At 42.8% G+C, this 20,342-nt stretch overlaps 1 protein-coding gene across 1 annotated transcript in view; it reads left to right on the forward strand.

Moving 5' to 3' along the window:
* Positions 1 to 20,342, forward strand: part of LOC121282810 (doublecortin domain-containing protein 1-like) — a 151,901-nt gene that overhangs the window by 41,263 nt on the left and 90,296 nt on the right. The window contains exons 3-8 of the mRNA XM_041196625.1: positions 192 to 291; positions 10,048 to 10,183; positions 11,463 to 11,640; positions 12,035 to 12,151; positions 18,472 to 18,627; positions 19,968 to 20,168. Coding sequence (XP_041052559.1) covers positions 192 to 291; positions 10,048 to 10,183; positions 11,463 to 11,640; positions 12,035 to 12,151; positions 18,472 to 18,627; positions 19,968 to 20,168 — 888 coding nt within the window. The remainder of the gene's footprint in view (positions 1 to 191; positions 292 to 10,047; positions 10,184 to 11,462; positions 11,641 to 12,034; positions 12,152 to 18,471; positions 18,628 to 19,967; positions 20,169 to 20,342) is intronic.

Below are 20,342 nucleotides of genomic sequence, written 5' to 3' on the forward strand. Positions count from 1 at the left end.
GTATTTCTACAATGATAATTCTGGCATTGAGGCCAATGATACTGGGTTAAGGATAAAGATCTTAGTACAGAATGGAGTAACTTGGTTGAGGAACATGGGAACAGGAGTGGGGCATTGCTGTTAGCCAAGTGATTAGAGCTACATGCTATACATGCTGTGAATTTAATGAGTTGACTGAGTTCTATATACAGGTGTACCTCAATCCTGGGATTGCCTTTTGCAGCTCGCAGGCTGTTTGATGAAACTGGAAAAGAGCAGACTCTCCTGAAAGATCTCCGGAGGGATCAGTTGGTAAGTTTGACCACCCAAGAGCACAGAGGAAAATATCAACAGGAGGAGGCTGTTCAGTCCCTCGAGCTTGCTCCACCATTCAGTTATCGTTGATCGTTGCTGTGTCAAACTCCGGAAACTCCCTCCCAGATAGTACTGTGGGTGTACCTACACCACAAGCAGTTCAAAAGGCTACCACCACCTTCACAATTGCAATTAGGAATAGGCAATAAATGTCAGCATAAACCAATAAATGGATTTTAAAAATGTGATCTGTATCTTAATTTGCCGACTTTGCCACATATTTTTGATACCCTTTACTAACAAAAAATTACCCATCAGTGTTGAAATTCTTGAACATCCACTGTCTATCGGGAGAGCAAACCCATACTTTTGTGTGAAAAAGTCCTTCCTGATTTCCTTCCTAACTGGCCTATCTCAAATTTTAAGACTCATTCGTGGCTCATGCACCAGAAGAAATAGTCTCTTTGTATCCACCTTATTGAAGTCATTTAACATTTCCAACCCCTGATTGAATTACCTCTCAACCTTCATGTCCAATGGAATACAAGCCAGGTTTATGCCACCTGACTTCATAATTTAACTATTTAAACCCTGGTATAACACTGTTAAATCTGCGATGCATCCCTCCAAGGCCAATATATCTTTCCTAAGGTGAGGTGCGCAGGACTGAATGCAGTTCTTCAGACGGGGTCTGACCAAGGGTCTGTACAACAGAAGCATCACTTCCTCCCCTTTGTAATCCAGCTCACTTGAAATGATGGTCAACATTCCATCAGCCTTTCTGATTGTCTTTTTGTGGATAGAAAGCAGTGTTCGAAAATATATATTCAATATATTTGAGTGCTTTTTAAACCACAACCACACTCAGAATAAACATTAATGCCCAATATTTAAAAAAAGGAAATCTTAATAATGTGTATAGAAATCGCAACTTCCAAACATAACTTTTTCCGAAAAGCACGTTGTTTATTTAATTCTCATCACCTTACACTATTTAAGATGTCTGCCAATGATCACATTTTGTGTGTTTATCCCATGAATGATTGAAATTTGAAAATAGATTCTTAGTAACTTAGTAACTTGTGGAAAAAGATAATATTTACTGTCGAACAACATAGCACCGCAAAGCCGATCATTTCCCTACCTTTTTTTTAGTTATATTTATTCTTGTTGCTTCCTTGGTGTCACCCATAAAGAAAATAAAAAGGTAAAAAAGGAATTACATTGATATAAAATCTTTCATGACCTCAGGACATCCCAAAGCATTTACAACGAAGCACTTTTTAATGTGTAGTTACTGTTGTAATGTAGGAAACCCAGCAGCCAATTTGAGCACAGCAACATCCCACAAACAGTGATGAGATAATGTCCAGATAATTTTTTTTTAGTGACACAAACACAAAATGTCGCAGATGCTAGAAATTTGAAATAAAAACTGAAAATGCTTGGAATATAGATTAGGCAGCACCTTTGGAGCGAAACAGAGTTAACGTTTCAGGTCAGTAATGACCGTTCATCAGAATGTTTTAGTGATTTTGATTGAGGGGTCAAACATTGGCCCAGGACATTAAGGACAACTCCCTGCTCTTCTTCGAATAGTGCCATGGGCTTTTTTACACCTCACCCAACTGAGAGGGTAGACAATGCCTTGGTTTAACGTCACATCTGAAAAATGTCTGCTATGACAGGTTGTAGGTTCAAACTCTACTGTAAAATTTAAGTGCATACTCTTAAATACCACTGCAGTACTGAGGGAGTGCAGCATTGTCAGAGGTACTGTATTTTGGATGAGATCCGCCTTTAAGGACCATAATGTGTGTACTTGGAACCTCTGCGACTGAACTTGCCTGAATCTACAATTTGAGGGAAGGAAATTAAGTGCCATTAGCAACTACTCCACTATGATCTATGGGGAGGAGGTGGCATAGTGGTATTGCCTCTGGACTGGCATTCTAGAGACCTAGAGTTTGAATCCCACCACGACAGATGGTAAAATTTGAATTCAGTAGAAGTCTGGAATTAAAAGTCTGATAATGACCATGAAACCATCGTCAATTGTTGTAAAAGCCCATCAGGTTCACTAACATCCTTTAGGGAAGGAAATCTGCTGTCCTTACCTGTGACCCCAGGCCTACAGCATTTGCACATTATGGCACTTAAAGGTGGATGTTTGTCTCCATTTAGCTATTCCTTGAAAGACCCAACTGAAAGATTGCACATTTATATAAAACCTCACCATATCCTTAGAAATTCCAAAGCACTTTAAAGTCAATGCATTATTATTAGAGCATGGTCATTTTAATAGTAAACAAATGTGTGGTTGACTCTTAAATGCTCTCTGAACAAGGGCAATTAGGGATGGGCAATAAATGCTGGCCTAGCCAGTGACATCCACATCCCAAGAATGAATTAAAAATCTTCCTCTAGAGGTCCCAATGGCCACAAGTTGCTGCTTCTGAAGAGGGTGCTGGCTTTCCCCTCTTAAAGAGTCTTTGAATGCCCCTCAAGCAGTCTCCATTGTTGTGTCAGGAAGATATAATAATTTCCATAATGTTATTGGAATTTAGTGCAAAATAGAGTAATAGTGGGATGTGCTTGTGTGTATGTGTGTGTGTGTGCGTGAGAGAGAGAGACTTAATTGAATTAGAGGCAGCTAGTCTGGGTGCTTTGATGTAAGAAGAGAAGTTAGGTTTGAAATGTTAATTAGGTAAACATGGGGACGTTTTAGAATGTGAAGTGTAATGGGAACATTTTCATTGTTAATCAAACTATTGTGGCTTGAATTCAAAGGAGAGGCTGAGATGTATGCCTGGCCAGTAGAAGCAGTAAGAAATAGTGTGTTCATTTACTTTCCCCAAAGATTACTGGTGGAATTGGTACTATGATAGAATTTTTATTAGCAGAGAGGTAAAGTTCAAAAGACCTTTGGTAGGGAAAACTCATGTGGAGGAACAGAAAGTTGAATCTATAAGGCAAGCAGCAGAGATAGCTGATGATGATGAGTTAGCTCATAGAGTCAAACCTTTTTTCTGTCACCTTTCAAATAGAAAAAGGATAGAAAATGGAAAGATGAAAGGAAGGAGGGTAGCCAGGGAAGAGAAGGAATAGGTAGAAGCTCGCAGTAAGTTTTTTCTCAGAATAAAAGGAAGGGTTATTCAAAATAAAAGGGGTTATTCGAAAATTGAGGTGTTTTTATTGTAATAAAGTTGGACACACAAAGTCTGTGTGCTGGAAATTGCTGGGGAAACCTGTTGCAATTATAGGGGTGCAGAAAATTTCTGGAAGTAAAAGTACTTTGACTTCTGAGGTTCAAGCACAGGAAAAATCCATGGTTTTTGTACAGGTAAAACAGGAAGAATTAATGATAGGTAAAGAAGTGGGAATGTGTTCACAATTTACCCAGGAGAATTCTGAAGAGCAGGTTGCGGAGACGTTTAAAGATTTTGTATGTGAAGGGAAAGTCTTTCTATGTGTACAGGGTGGAGTACGTAAAGATGTTAAAATTTTAAGAGACACGGGGGTAGTCAATTCTTAAATGTTGTGTGATAATGACATTTGTTGTTGAGAGAGAGTATTGCAGAACAGTTGATAATATGTGGGGTTCATGAAGATGCTGAACCTATTCCCTTGTAGAAGGTAAATTTAACGAGTAAGTGGGAAACAGGTGAAGTGACTGTTGGAGTGGTGGAAAAATTCCCCATTGCAGGAGTTCAATTTATCTTGGGTAATGATAGAGCTGGATCACAAATGTGAGTGATGCCTATGGTAGTTGAGCAGCCTGTAAAGGTGTCTTCAATAGAAGTGTTGCACAGAGAGCATCTTGGAATGTTTCCAGATTGTGTGATAACAAGATCACAGGCTCATAGGTTGAAATAAGAAGAACAGGAAGTTCAAAGACAGGGAGAAGATGTTGAAGTCCAATTAGCTGAAACTATATTTGATAACATTGTTCAGGATGAAAGCACAGAGGACAATTCAGCTGAAGTGTTTAACTCAAGGAGGTTAGTGGTGTTATAGAAAAAGGATTTGCAAATACAACATTTATATCAAACAGCTTACTCAGAAACAGATACAAAATGTATTCCAGAATGTTATTACCTTAAGAGTAATGTTTTAATTAGAAAATGGAGGCCATATCATGTTTCAGCAAATGAAAGCTGGAGGGAGGTACATTAGCTTGTAATACTATTTGAATATAGAAATGAGATTCTGAGGCTAGCTCATGAAATTCCAATGGGGGGATATTTAGGAATTAGTAAGACACAGGCAAAGATGCAAAAACATTTTTTTTGGCCTGGATTGCATAGGGTTGTGGTCAAATTCTGTAGAACATGTCACACATGTTAGATGATAGGGAACCACAAGAAGTGATTAAGCCAGCGCCTTTAATTCCAATTCCAGCATTTGAAGAACCTTTTATTAGGGTTATGGTTGATTGTGTAGGACCCCCCCCCCCCCCGATGAAAAATGGAAATCAGTACTTACTGACAATAATAGATGTGTCTACCAGATTTCCTTAAGCAATGCCTTTGAGAAACATTGCAACAAATAAGATTGTGGAATAGTCAACCAAATTTTTTTTTACTAGATATGTTTTACCTATGGAAACACAATCAGATCAGGGTCCAAATTTTATGTCACAGCCTTATAAGGAAGTAATGAACACTTTGGGGATGAAACAAGTTAAGTCAATAGCTTATCATCCTGAATCACAAGGGGCTTTGGAAAGATGCATCAAACTCTAAAAACTATGATGAGAGCGTACAGTCAGGGTTATCCACAGGATTGGGCTGGCGGAATTCCATTCTTGTAATTTGCTATTAGGGATGGTCCTAATGCTTTGGCCAGTTTTAGTCATTTTGAACTAGTCTATGGTCATGAGGCAAGGGGACCACTGAAATTGATTTATGAGAAATTGGTGGATCAAGATTGAGAAACTACTCTCCTGGATTATGTATCAAACTTCAGAGAGAGATTAGATAGAGCATGTGAGTTGGCCAGGGAACATTTACAGATATCACAACAAGTGATGAAAGTGAAAGCAGACAAGAAAGTTACAGCTTGGGATTTTGTTAATGGAGAGAAAGTGCTAATTCTATTCCCAGTACTGGGTGACTCATTAAAGGCAAAGTTTAGTGGGCCTTATAGGATTGAAAATAAACTGAGTGAAGTAAATTATTTAGTAAATACTCCAGAAAGAAGAGAGAAGCAGAGGGTGTATCATGTAAATATGCTTAAAAATTACTTTGACAGGGAAGAGCACCAAAAGGAGGTGTTAGTGGTGGCAGATAACGAGAAAGAGGTAAAAGTGCAAGATTCTGAAATTGATTTTCCTCTAATCAAATTGGAAAATGAGAGGGTACTTGAAAGTTTAAATGTAATATTGAATTACCTTCCAGACAAATGTCAAAGTGATTTGGAAAAGCTATTGCAGTCACACAAAGCTATTTGTGGAAATAAGTTGGAGAGGACAGATTTAGTTATACATTATGTGTCTGTAGATGTTGCATCTCTGGTAAGGCAACATCCTTATAGATTAAATCCGGCAAAATTTATCACAAGTACAGAAAGAAATGTATTTTATGCTTCAAAATGACATAATTGAGTCTAGCTGCAGTAACTAGAGTTCACCTATTGTAATGGTACCAAAACTGGATGGAATACCAAGACTGTGTGTAGACTATCGAAAGGTAAATGCGTTGGCAAAAGCAAATTCATATCCTATACCATGTTTGGAAGATTGCATTGAGAAAGTGGGAAAATCAAATTTATCACAAAGTTGACTTGCTATAAGGATAATGGCAAGTACTGTTATCAGAGAGCAAAGGAGATATTGGCTTTTGTGATGCCAAATGGACTATATCAGTTTAAAGTCCTGCCATGTGGTATGAAGAGTGCACCTCCGATGTTTTAAGGACTGACAAAGTAATTGCAGGTCAATTGTGCTGTTTGTAGTGACGACTTGATAGTTTTCAGTCCTACATGGGAGGAGCATTTACAACATCTGGAAGAATTATTTACCCAATTACACAAAACTAATTTGGTGTTGAACTTGGCTAAAAGTGAATTTGCAAAAGCGCAAGTTATATATCTAGGCCATACCATTGGACATGGTCAGGTGGCTCCAAGAGATGTGAAAGTCAAGATTTCCCAGTGCCTACAACAAAATGAGAAATTTGAGATTTCTGGGTATGAGTGGGTTTTATCGGAAATTTGTACCAAATTTCAGTAGTGTGACTGCTCTACTGACTGAACTATTAAAAAAGAGCAAGAAGTTTCAAAGGACAGAGGAGTGTCAGAAGGCATTTGACAGTTTGAAAACTGTATTAACTACAACACCAGTTTTGACAGTACCCAATTATGCCAAGCACTTTAAGTTGACCATTGACACAAATGATATAAGCACTGGGGCAGTATTATTACAAGATGATGACAGTGGAATTGAAACAAAATGATAGGGTATTTTTCACAGAAGTTGAATGTACAACAAAAAAGATATATGTAATAGTGTAAGTATATGGATAAGTGCAGGAGATGGTATAAGATGGGTTAATAAAAACGAAGCCATCTTTTTAAATTATGATGGTTCATTTTTCAATATGGAGGGGGTTGTCAGGAAGATATAGTAATTTCCATAATGTTATTGGAATATATCGTAAAATAGAGCAAGAGTGGTTTGTGTGTGTGTGTGTGTGTGTGTGTGACTGAATTGAATTAGAGGCAGCAGCTAGCCTGGGTGCTTTGATGTAAGAAGAGGAGTTAGGTTTGAAATCTTAATTAGGTAAACACGGGGAAGTTTTAGAATGTGAAGTGTAAAGGTAACATTTGCATTTTTAGACAAACTGTAGTGGTTTGAATTCAAAGGTGGGGGTGTAATGTATACCTGGCCAGCAGATTACTGGTAAACTTGGTACTATGATGTATTTTTTATTAGCAGGGAGGTAAAGTTCAAAAGACATAGTGAAACAATGGGAATTTGCATTCAAAGAGGAAAACATATATAAAGGAGAGAAGGCTGTTTGTAAGGGAGGCAGTTTAAGATCCAACAAGTGTGAAAAGCCTGTAGCCTGTATGTACCAAACTGCTGCCTCCAGGGACTGAAGTTAAGAGAACTCACTTTGAATCCAACTGTTCAGGGTATTGTTTACTTTGCCTGGGTCTTTTAAAAATCCATGTGTCTTACTGTTGCCTTAATGAAAGTGTAACTGGGAGTTAAATTAATTCTGGAATTTCGAAGTTATTATAGTAGTAATTTCTAGGCACACATATGTGCTTACAATCTTTTTTTTATTAATAAATGTTTAATCTATTTTTATAAAAACCTCTTAAGACTCAGTGGTCTTATTACTAAATTCAAAGCCCGCATCTCGAAACATACAAATTGAAAATTAGTTGTGACAGTTATTTTAAGTTTCTCTCTGGGATTTGAACAATACAACATTTACTATCTGCTGTGTCATAACATAAATTAGGGGCTCTTTGTGGGATATATTTGAAACTCCTTGATTGGTTTGAAGTTGGTGAATCTTAAGATTATGAGTACGAGAAGCATTTTGAATTCAGAAGTTGGTATGAGATTTTTTTTTGCAGTAGTGAGACTGCAACATGGCTTTGGCAATTGCTAAGTCTTGTCTGGGAGTTGAAGTTATAACTTTGATTGGTTTACAAAAGGTAAATAAAGCTAAGTTAATGGAATTGGCAGATAAGTTACAATTAGGATTACCTGCAGGGGTGAGGAAATCAGACTTAAATGAAGGTATAGAATAGCATTTGAAATTGGAAGGAATGCCTGAGAGGCCGGGTTCGCCAAGGGGTGGTTCATTGGAATGTTCTCAACTTCAGTTGCAAATGAAAAAAATGCAGCTAGAGGCAGCAGAAAAAGAGAGAGCATTTCAAAGGGGACAGGCAGTAAGGCAGAAGAGGGAAAGAAAGAAAGAAAAGGAATTAGAGAGAGCGAGGTTAGAAAAGGAGGAAAGAGAAAAAGAGAGAGCAGAAGAGAGAATTCCAGCTTAAAATGCAGGCATTTAAAAAAGAGATGCCAGTAGGTGATGAAGGACTTATTTCCAGATCAGAGCCCAATGGGGAGATGTTTAAATTTGTACAAGCTCTTCCAAAGTTTGAGAAAAGAGGTGTTAAAGCATTCTTTATTTCATATGAGAAGATAGCTAAAGAGGTGAAATGGCCACAGGAAGACTGGACATTGTTGTTACAATCCAGGTTGGTTGGTGGATAAAGGACATGAGGTTTATGCTTCACTGTCAGAAAAGGTATCGGTGAACAATGATGTGGTAAACAAGGACTATTTTGAATGCATTTGAGTTGGTTCCTTAGGCCTACAGGCAGAAATTTAGGAATATGAGAAAACAGCCTAGGCAAACTTATATTGAGTTTGAGAGAGTAAAGCAAAGTAATTTTGACCAGTGGATACGGGCATTAAAGATAGAGGTGACATATGCAGCTCTTAGAGAAGTAATTATTTTGGAAGAATTTAAAGATTCAATTCCTTTGGTAGTGAGAACCAATATGGAGGAACAGTAATGCGATTAAGACCAGGTAGCCTCCTTTTGTGATCTTGATTGAGGGATAAATATGTGGAAGCAAGGAAACTGGCTGGAAAAGCATTACAAACCCAAAAAAAGGGCACATTTTACAATTTCAGCAGCAATAAGGAAGGGTGGGATTGGGGTCTAGACGATGTTTCCAAGGCAGCAGGAGGTGGTTTTTGGTGGTGAAGGAGACATAGAGAATGAAACCAATCCCTGGAACAAGCAAGGTGCAAAAGTTTCAAATAATGTTACCAATGGGTGACTGCAAAAGAATAAATGGAATCAGCAAAACCAGTGCCTTGTTGAAGAGGGTTAAAATGACCTAGCATTATCAAAGCAATGGGGAGACCAAAATGAATAGAGAAGGTCAGAGAGTTACAGCCAGAGCAGATATAATTAGTTATTTAGACCAAAGCAGTCTCGAGGCAATTTTCACTTTGACTATTTACGCAGTGAATTAGTGAAGGAAGTTGTTAATGTGTGAGAGAACCCGCCTGGTTCTCAACTCCTTACAAGGTTATTTGATAGGGAAAAGGGTCAGGCTGACCAACAGTCTGCATGGGTCCCAACCTAGAGATCCAAACAGGAATCTTGGCCTGGGTTCACAAATACAAATTGAAATTTAAAAAAAATACATCTTTAAGATGTCAGCCATGGCCAAGTTGGTGGCACTCTCACCTCAGAGACACAAGGTTCCAGGTTTAAGTCCCACTCCAGGGTTTGGGCACAGAAATCAATGCTGACACTCCAGTGCAGTACTGAGGGAGTGCTGCAGTGTCAGAGGTGGCCTCTTTCAGATGGGAGATTAAACCAAGACTCCATTTGGCTGCTTAGGTGGATACAAAAGCTCCCATGGCACCAATCTGAAGAAGATCAGGGGAATTATCCCCGGTGTCTTGGCTGATATTTACTCTTCAATCAACACCACAAAGACAGATTATCTGGTCATTATCACATTGTTGTTTGTGGGGGTTTGCTGTGCACAAATTAGCTGCCACCTTTCCTACATCGCAACAGTGACTACACTCCAAAAGTACCTCATTGGCAGTAAAGTGCTTTGAGCCTTCTGGTGGTCATGAAAAGAGCTATATAGATGCAAGTCTTTCATTGTTTACCCACTCACACCCTTTGCTCCTCTGACACTCACATGTTCACTCTCTCTGGTAAAGGAAATGGAGGGTAATGGTTCTATGGCTTTATCTTTCAGGTGTATGTTTCCTGTGGAGAGGCATGGATAGATCCTAATCTAGTCTCAGTGGAGCAGAAGAAACGCCTTCGCCTTAACAACTTGACATGTGATGTTGCTTTGATTCGCAGTTATTGTGCCATGCGTGACCCCAAAGGTACAATGAATGATCTAGAAATTTGACAGTGCGGCACCCATTGTTCGAGCACCAAGTGACTAGGCCTCAAATGTGATGGGCAGGAGTGCTTCTCTCAGCCATACATGCAAGGAAAACGGGTTGTTGCTGGGTAACTCTCCCCCTAACCCCACCTCACTGATAGACACTGGCCTCACCCCTGAAAGTCACCAGTCACCTCCCCTGATCACTGATGCTCGTTCCCCGACCACTACCATTCACAGCCCTGAAGGACAGCAATTCCCCCCTTCCCCCATTTGGGCCAACGTTCTTCACTTAGTGAGCTGGTCCAGACGCTTGCACATCTAACTAGCCCTTTCTGATCAGACAGGTCAGGAGACGTACCGCCACTTTTCTGTCAAAATTCCAGGAGGTGAGGCAGCGGGGGCAGGTGAGGGAGTGAATTTTTATGGTAGGGTGGGGCTGCCCCCTTTGTCCGCTATAACTTTAGCAGAAGAGACACGGAAACCTCCAGGGAAACAGTATTTACCCCATTTCCCTGGTATTTAAGAGGACAAGCATGAGAACCCGTATGGAAATCTACTCTCCAACATGTTATCATTCAAACGCACAGTATGAAGAAAGCAAACCCCACACTCCCAATAGTGACCAAGGCTTCTACTGGGTCTCAACTGTTATCATCAGAGGCAATGTAAAATAAATACCTCTGACCTGTTGATCCTCCAAGGGACTCTATATCAACTGGAAGTTTGTTGAAAATGAGGGTTTGGAGGCTACAAGCCTTCAGCTACTTGCTGCCCTCCAGGCTCCGAAGCATCGAGTTACAGCTGTTGAAGTGTCAGCTATGTGGCTCAGCTCTCTTGCCTCTGGGTGAGAGGATTGCCAGTTCGGGTCCTGCTACAGAGACTTGAGCACAAATTACAGCTGACTCTCCACTGCAGTACTGAGGAAGTACTGCACTGTCAGAAGTGCTGTCTTTCTCATGGAATATTAAACTGTATTCTTTCTTAAGTGGGTGCAGAAGATCCCATGGCACCATTGCAAAGAAGAGCAAGGGAGCTATCTCCAGTATTTATCCCTCAGCCAACATCATATTATCTGGTCACTTTCACGTTGCTATTTGTGGGAGCTTGCTGTGCATACATTGCAGTATTTCCTACACTTCCAAAGTATTTCATTGACTGTAAAGTGCTCTGGGATATCCTGATGTCATAACAGAGACTATTTAAAGCCAAGTTTCTTTTAAAACATAGAGCATATAGCAAGCATCCTGTTCAAATATGTGTTTATTATCATGCAGGTTTGGTCCTTGAGGTTGTAGGTAATCTCATACCTGGAGCCAAGCTGGCGTTAGCTGAATGTGTTGTGTCCATTGACTGTGAGGAAACCACTTGTGAAGCAGATAAGCAAGATCAGTTTGGCAATGTAACAACTGACGAAGATCATAATGAGGACGGGACCATCTTCAATTATTTACTGTAAGGGACTGAAGCCATCTGCTCACAGCTTGAATATAGCTGTTTTTAGCCATTTGTGATTGATATATTGACTACTGTTTTCAATAGCACTCCAATCTGATGGGCAGATATACTGATAGAAAGAGAAGTCTAATAGCATTTATTTAGGATTTTTTAAGAATATAGACACATAAGGCGGAATTTTCCCATCCTGCCCTTGGCAGCATTTGTGGCAGGTGGGAGTGGAGAATCAAGAGGGCGGCAGAAAATCAGAAACCTGCTGGCATAAAATCAGTTTGCAATTCTCCCAATGGTGGGTTAATGGCAGGCGGAGAATCCTGCTGAGTAGTGACGTGAACGACATTTGCACCCATTACCATTATCATGAAAGCTCATTAAATTGGCTTCTTGCCAGAATCACTTGCCGCCTTCCAATCATGCATCACGCCAGCGGGAAATCACATCGGTCTGAATCCCGTTTGAAAAAGAGTGGCGTGCAGTGGTCAGACTTCACTTCACTTACGACTTTGAGGTGAGCGCAACAAACATAGCCTACCTGCCACAGCGCCGCACTGGTCTTGTCGTGATGCCAGTGGAATGTCACGCTGCGGGGTGTAGGATTGGTCTACTCCCGGTGGTTGCCTCCATAGTCACAAGGATATCACTGTACAACGGTACTCAGGCAAGGCTCAACGTTCAGAGACCAGCATTTCAGTTGGGGGTGGGGATGGGGGGTGGTGGTGGTGGTGGTGGGATAAGGATAACAAGCACATGAAGGGCAAAGGGGTAGAAAGCTTTGCAAAGGATTGTTGGGGGGAAGGGGAATGATGGAAGGCAGAGGGCCAGAAAGGCTTTGCAAGGGTGTGGAGGAGGAGGGGAAACAATGGTAGGCAGAGGGGAGACTGAGGGGTGAAGCTGGAGCACGACAAGGGAAACTGAAACGCTGACAAACAAGGAGGTGAATGGAATACTACATGTATGAATGGGAGGGGATGCATGCAGACTCTGGAATAGGAATGGTGTGTGTTAGTGTGGCACAATATGGATGTGTTGCACAAAGACTCATAAGGGGGGCTTGGTTGGGAAGAAATGCAGTATAGACTTCAGTCGTGAGGGCTGTGGGGAACTGATTGAAAGTCAAAGTGCTTGGTCTGGGGCTAGCAGGTCAGAGTCAGAGAGTAGAAACACTCCATTGGCTTACGTTCAGGAGTCAGAGAATAGAGACAGTCCTGGGGTTCTGTGGACCTCACAGTCAAGAGTAAGGGAGTTGAGACAGTCATGGGATCCAACGGGCCATGCTGCAGGGCTATTCATGACGCCCACATTGTATTCCTGCTCCAGGAAGGGGCAAGGACTGTGTGCTCATGTGGGATAATGCACAGCTTAGTATGCAGGGCATTTTCATGGTCACTGTCCATGGGCTTGTCTGTCCCTGTACTGGGTTGCAGATGGGCTGGCAATAGTTATGAGAGGCATCTGCTGCCTGTATATGAGGAACACAGTAAAGATGGGGGTATGTTAAATTTTCCTGGAAGGAGGGCGGGTAACAGTGCCTGGGGTTCCCCTCGGTAGGTGACCGTACACACAGCCTCTAGATGGGGAGGGCAGAAGTCCACATAGGGCATGGGCACATCAACAGCGATGGGTTCAGGGGGAGGGTAGGAACATCGACCACAACAACAATGGGATCCAGTATTATCGAGAGAGGCTGGAGAATAACAGGAGGGAGCTCTACCTTCACATGGTGAGGTTATGGGCCGCAGACAGCAAGAGGAGGAGTGTTGAAGCTGGTCTCAAAGTAATGTGGAGAACCACCATCTTGCGCTCTGGGAGTTTTGGCACAGTTATAAAGTGAAAGTAGAAGTGAATCTGAACAAGAGGGGTGTGAAGCTGTGTGGGAGGAGTATACTGCTGCACTAAGGGGCCCTTTCTGGGGGGCACCCTCTAACTTGTTGAAGCCATAAGAGTGAACTGGAGTCCGAGCTGAGAGAAAGGAGGAAGAGCTCCTTAGGAAAATAGCGATTAGACCCCAGGCCTGTTTCAGTGCTGTTATTGGGAAATGTAAGAGTGTATGGCTTAACACCATAGTCGCTGCATTTCAATGTTAACTAATAGGAATGTGAAATCTGGGTACACAGGCAACCGTTAAGGAGGCACAGGTGTAGCATATATGGCATCCCATCAATGGGGGATTGTCATGTGCTTTCCAGAATTGGTATTCATCATGGCGCAAAGGGCATCTGCACATTAATCATGAGCAACTTATTGTTAATTAGAATGCCAGATCAGAGAGCGGAGCACTGAGCAAGGTCAAGTCGAGGATGTCATTCTCCAACCACTGTAGGATTCAGATGTTAAGTCTCAGGGATGGCATCTTGGTCACCTGATCTGTCTGTTAGCGCCATCCTGAATTGGAACTATATCGCCGTTCCTTCACTGTTGCTGGGTCAAAGTCCTGGAACTCCCTTCCTTACAGCACTGTGGGTGTATCTACACCACATGGACTGCAGCGGTTCAAGAAGGAAGCTCACCACAACCTTCTCAAGAGCAACTAGGGATGGGCAATAAATGCTGGCCCAACCAGTGAAGCCCGCATACTGTGAATGAATTAAAAAAATGTTTGGACCACTCAGGTGGCGCACTACAGTATACTCCTGATAGCTTTTCCCGCATCATTGCTGTGTGTTCCACCCTTCACAACCTGGCATAACAAAGAGGTGATCCTTTGCCAGAGAGTGAAACAGTGAAGGATGACAGTCCCTCGAAGGATGAAGATCAGGAGGCCCAGGAACCCAAAGAAGGTGGTGAGGGTCAATTTGAATGCGATGACGCCATAGAGGAAGCAAGATGTGGGAGACACACCTGTGACATTTTAATTGCTACCAGATTCCAGGAGGAGTAAAGTGAAGGCAACGGGAAATGGCCACCTTCCTCCTGGCCCTGAATGCCATTCCATTTTATTGAAAAGGATATCCAACCAGTCACATCGAGAGAGTATTCACACTTGCACCTTCTAGCCTCAAGGTTCACCAGGCCATGATCTCTAAGAAGGTCAGCGGTGCACCCTGTATGTGCTCAGTTTGGGAAGTGAGAGTTGATTCAACAGCGAGAATGCTGCGAAATCTCACTTGAAGCAGTTGTCACCACATTAATGAGAAACTACAGCGGCCAGTGAAATGAGGACATGGTAGGGGATTTCCTCTGCCCGTCCATATTGTGCCCTTTGGCACTATCACTGAGGAGCCACAACTGCGGCTAATCCCTCGAGGCGGCTGAGCTGCCTTCACACAAATGTGTATCGTGAGGAAGAAGGGTTACAAGTGCTTCAATCACACACTTCCAATAAAGATTTTAACACATCTCCCTGACATCACAGAAGGGTGCGGAAACAATCTTCAATGAGGTTGACATCACATGAATGTGAATCTCACAGAGGGACACCATCACTGGGTGGGAGGATGGCTAAACCTCAAAATAAGTGGATTCAAATGTACATAATCACAATGCCTTCTGTTGACCCAGCCATTCACAGAAACAGTTAATGCATTTACAAAAGTGCAACTTGTTTACAGTGGTCGCACACCCGTGACCCCAAAGTGATTTCAATATTTAATTTTCCTAACCCTACCACTTATGCCTGGGTGCAGCCCCGACATCTGCAACAGAGGTGGAGGCAGCTTGCTGACTGCTACTTCCTGATGTCTGAGATGACCTTGGTGGATGTCCTCTGGTGGCCCGAGGCCTGGAGGCCCCCAGCCTGATAAGGCTTTCTTCGGGGCAGATGTACCCTCCTTGGCCTGAACAGCTGGAGTGGATGGGGGTCACAGGCAGAGGGGCCTCTGAGTGGCTGGACACCCTTGGAGTGTCCTGAGTGGAGGCTTCTGGGGCGCCCGGCTGACGCTTATCCTCCCTGTGGGTGCCCGAAGGCCCTTCTCTGACTTCTTGAGGAGAAAGTGCACCTGGATGGAGGTCAAGGTCCTTTGTCCCCATCTCGCTTACACATTGACGGTGCCCACCGGGATGGAGTGTGAGCAGCATGATAAATGATGTGAAAGATTCTGTGAGACAATCACTGGTGATATGAGTCCCCCGCTAATGGTTGTGTGAGATCCCTGAAGAGAGTAGCCCTTTGAGTACATGATGCCAGGATAAAAGCTTGGTATTGGAGGGAGCTGAAGGATGACTTACCCTAGTGGAGCGGATGAGATCATTCATCCTCTTCCTGCACTGGATGGCATTGCAGGTAAAGTGGTCAGCTATGCTGACATCCTTTGCGATGACCTCCCAGGTGAGGCTGGTATGCCTTCTGGAGCTGTCCCTGTGACAGAGCACATCCCTATGCACCTGCACTCCTCTTGTCAAGGCCTAGTGGGCACTGCGGCTGAAGCGGGGTACTGCCGCCTTCTTGTGGCTTGCAGCCTTCTTCCTCAGACATCGCTGTGTGTGTCCTGGAGACGCTGGGCTGGAGAGAGTGAATTGTGTGTACTCAGGTGGCATTTAAATATGGTGCCTGGACATTCAATCCCATCAGGTAACAGCGGAGCCGACAAATCAGCTCCTGACCTGCCAGGTGATTCAGAGAGGTACTTGCCTGTGCATAATTAATGAGCTTCCAAGCCAAGCGCGGAATTGGGCACGATTTCCCGCCATTCCGAGCAGCGGGATACGTGCCGTGGAACCCGCCTGCACTAAGTTTCGAAAAGGGAAATTTTCACCCAGAGGAGCAGGAATGTGTCAATAAATCTTTAATGCTTTACTGACAATAAAACATTTTAGAATGGTACGAAAGATGCAATATAAATGCAAGATCTTACTTCAGTTGAAAACCTCGGTCCATACTTATATAGAATCTTATCGCACAGTAGGAGGCCATTCTACCCATCCTGTCTGTGTTGGCTCTAGAATCTCTCTCCTACTTTCACCTTAGCCCTGAAAATTTCTCCTTTTCAAGTATCTATTCAACTCTCTTTTGAAAGTTACTTTTGAATCTGCTTCCACCATGCTTTCAGGCAGTTTGTCCAAGATCATAATAATTCATTGTGTAGAAAAAGAAATTCTCCTCTTCTCTCCCCTGAATTCTTTATTGATGTTCTCTGATTAATGACTCACCTGCCAGTGGAAACGATTCATTTTTCTTTACTCTATCAGCTTATGCAAAACATGAGAGAAAGTTACAGTTGGCCCTGTTTTGTTGGGGGGTGTGGTGGAGTTGTGGGGGTGGTTGGGGAACAAATTGGATTAAAAAACAGGTTAAGATGGAGGAGAAAGGTCATGGTCTGAAGTTGTTGTCCATAATTTTACATTCAGAAGGTTGGAAAGTACTGAATTGGAAGATGAGGTGCTGTTCCTCCAGTTTGCATTGTTTTGCTTTCAGACCACTGACCTTTGTTCTGCTATTAATACATTCTGCTATCTTACCATTATGCCACTATCAGCACCTTCTTTAGTCTTTAACACTGCCATTAATACTGCCTTTGTCTTGTATCCATGACATGTTTCTCAATTCTGTCCTGAGCTGCCACCTATCCCTGGCCTTCGATTTCATTCTTCCCCCTCTTAAATAGTATAAAAGCCGTCACATTTCCACCTCTCTTCAGCTCTGAAGAAGAGTCATATGGACTTGAACCTTTAACTCTGTTTCTCCCTCCACAGATGCTGCCAGAGCTGCTGAGTTTTTCCAGCATTTTCTGTTTTTATTTCTGTTTTCTATTTACTCTGTTTCACCTTTGATAATTGTACACCACCTTGTAACAAAGACAACCTCAAGCCAAACCTCCACCAAAAGCCTTTTCTTGAATCATACTGATGGGCTGGTATGAGTTGTGTCTTTTTGGCCAGTCTTGGTCCCTGAGGAATCATACAAAGATGCAAAATTGATGGGCAGGAAATGACTAACTGGTCCATCAAGCCTGCCACAGGTGAAAAAAAGGAAAAAACTCAGGGCCAACAAGGGAAAAAAAACTGAAAAATTCCCCTCAGATGATCAAAACCAATACCAGAGATCATCGGTGAGGGGAGCTTTAACATCCCCATGATGGGCAGAAGGGGGTCAGAAGGTATTAAGTTGGCAAATACCTGAAACCCTACTCCAAACCACCACCAACGTGCCTGTCCCCATTTTAACTGTGGTGGCTTTGGGGGTGGCTCTGTCATTAAAATATGTTAATGAGGCTCTGTTCCTCTAATTTTGGGAACCATTTGAATTTAATGCTGGATGGGCCCGGTTTCCCAGGATTCAGGAAACCCAGCAGCTAAAGGGAGTAGCTGGAACCAGCAAGTAAATGCCTTCCCTCAGCCCCTCAAACAAATCTTCTACCTCGGTCAACTCACTTCCTACTATCCCCAATCCAATCTCTCCCAGTACCTCCCAATCCCCTGCCCGATTGCTGGTCTGATTTTCCATCCAACTAAACCGAGGATCTCTCCCAGCCCCCGCTCCATCCTAATCAGTGAACCGATTCCCCATTCTCTCACCAAACCACCATGTTTCCTGGTCCCTGGTTGTGGCTTTCCCACCCACCAGCTGACCAATAAAAAATGAATAATAACAAGCTGCCATTAAATTCAGGAAAGCCTCTGTATGCCTGGCATTTCTGAGCTTTTCCCCCCACCCACCCCCAACAAATGCATGCCCCCATTCCCTCTCTGTTTCCCCAAAAATTCATATGTATGCAGAAGAAAAAACTTGAGATATGCTATTCACATAATGAGTGAACCCTTCCTCAGGTGCAACATGACAGGATTTCTAATATGTCTCAATATTTACTGCTTCTTCCAAGGAAATATATGATGGTACTATATAAATTAGGTTTTTGTTGAAGAACTGCAGCCATGTTTATCTGTATTTTCCAGTGATGCACATACCAGAGCCCATCTAGCTCTCGACGCTCAGCACCCTAAGGGCCATTATCCATGGGAAAGAAATTTAAAGGCGTTCGATGATGATGAAGTCTCGCAGCCAGAAGACGGGAGGTCTTTCACGAACGTTGATTTATACAATAAATACAGGTTAATCACCACTTTTTTGATAATCTGATAGCTAACCAGACGGTCCATTATTTTTAAAAAGTTTCCTCCTCAGGATATCAACGACGTTGGCAAGGCCAATGTTTATTGCCTGTCTGTGGTGGTTGGCCTTCTTTTCGAACCATATTGTAGTCCATGTGGTGAAGGCACTCACAATGCTGTCCAGGACTTAGAACCAGTATCAAGGAATGGCAATATATTTCCAAGTTGGGATGGTGTGTGACTAGGAGTGGAACTTGACACTCCCAGCCACCTGCTGTCCTCTGCTTTCTGGGTGGTGGAGGTCGCAGGTTTGAAGGTGCTGCCAAGAAAGCCTTGGCAAGTCACACCAGCATTCGCCAGGACAATGTTAATGATTGGCCAGCTAGTCTACTCAATTAATGGAGGGATGGGCCTATCAATGGGAAAATGGGATTCTCCCCTCTTGACTCGCCCTTCAGGTCATTGCTTTCATGGCTAGGCTTGACCTAGCTCAGCAAGCACTGGGGTGGTTACCAGTGTCCTTTGCCATTAGCCACACAATTTTATGCGGTTTAATTCCAGCAGTGTCAATGATTGCGCTCGGAGTTTCATTCGCTAACCTATGCCTAACCTCTCTTAACTTGCGTAACTAGAGGCCTCCCTTTCAGGGAGTGTCAATGTTTCAGGCAAACAGAAATTCTCTGGGCGTACTTTGATCAGTAAATTGGTTCAGACATCCTTAAATATCGTAATGCATTAATTGTGTCCCCTTGAAAAATTAAACCTTTTAGTTACTTTTAATCACTATTTTAAAAGTTTACGCTGTTGTTATATTAACTAAATTAACCACAGGGCTGAATATCAGTGCACATCAGGGTGAAATTGCCAGATTGTGCCCACTGGTAACTTCTAATGCTGATTGCACTTGTGTTTGTATGGCCCAAGCCTCTTTCCCATGAGGGTCCACATTTTAACACTGTTTTACATTTTTCTTTGGAGGTCTGGGCTATGATGCAGCTGACATCCCCTCCACCACCACATCCCTCCACCCACCCTGCCCCCCAGCATTTAAAAATCACTTCCATCATTTGACAGCCTGTCTCTGTGGACACACAAGGCGCTGATGTTCTGCTAGCCCACTGAGGAGGAATGCAAACCTGATATTGGGACCTCACCCAATCTCTCCCCTCCCAAGGAGGTCCTGGCCTCACTTGCTTTCCAGTTTTTGGCGGGCTTTTTTGGGGCAGTTTCAGTCTTGCCTCTCCATGATGTCAGTTGGGTTGTGTGCTGGAAGGCCCAGGATTTTTGGAAGTGTTTTTTTTGCGTAACTGACATAACTCACAGATCACGTTCACCCACAGGCCCCGACCTAAGCTTCTCAAACCACAACAAATACATCAGCAGCAGTTTCAGTTCCAGAATGGGCATATCATAAACTGCAGCTGTACTTGGCTTGTGGTGGGAGTTTCTGGGATGAACGCGCAACCGGGCACAGAAGTGACACTGGTAGAGAAGAAAGCCGATGACATCTTCCAACGCTGGACACTGAGAGAGGACAGCAGGTAGAAAAGAATGTAAACATCCTTTATCCAAAGCCTGCCTTGTAGCTATGTATTCTCGAATCAGAAATGAGTTAGCATTATTATAATTTGTTCTCAGGTAGTGGTTGATGATAGCAAAACTGGCGTTTATAGCACATCATGTGCTTCACTTAAGCAGGCCTTCATCTTGAACTG

Source organism: Carcharodon carcharias, chromosome 10 (genome assembly GCF_017639515.1).
Source record: "Carcharodon carcharias isolate sCarCar2 chromosome 10, sCarCar2.pri, whole genome shotgun sequence".
NCBI classification, from domain to species: Eukaryota; Metazoa; Chordata; class Chondrichthyes; order Lamniformes; family Lamnidae; genus Carcharodon; species Carcharodon carcharias.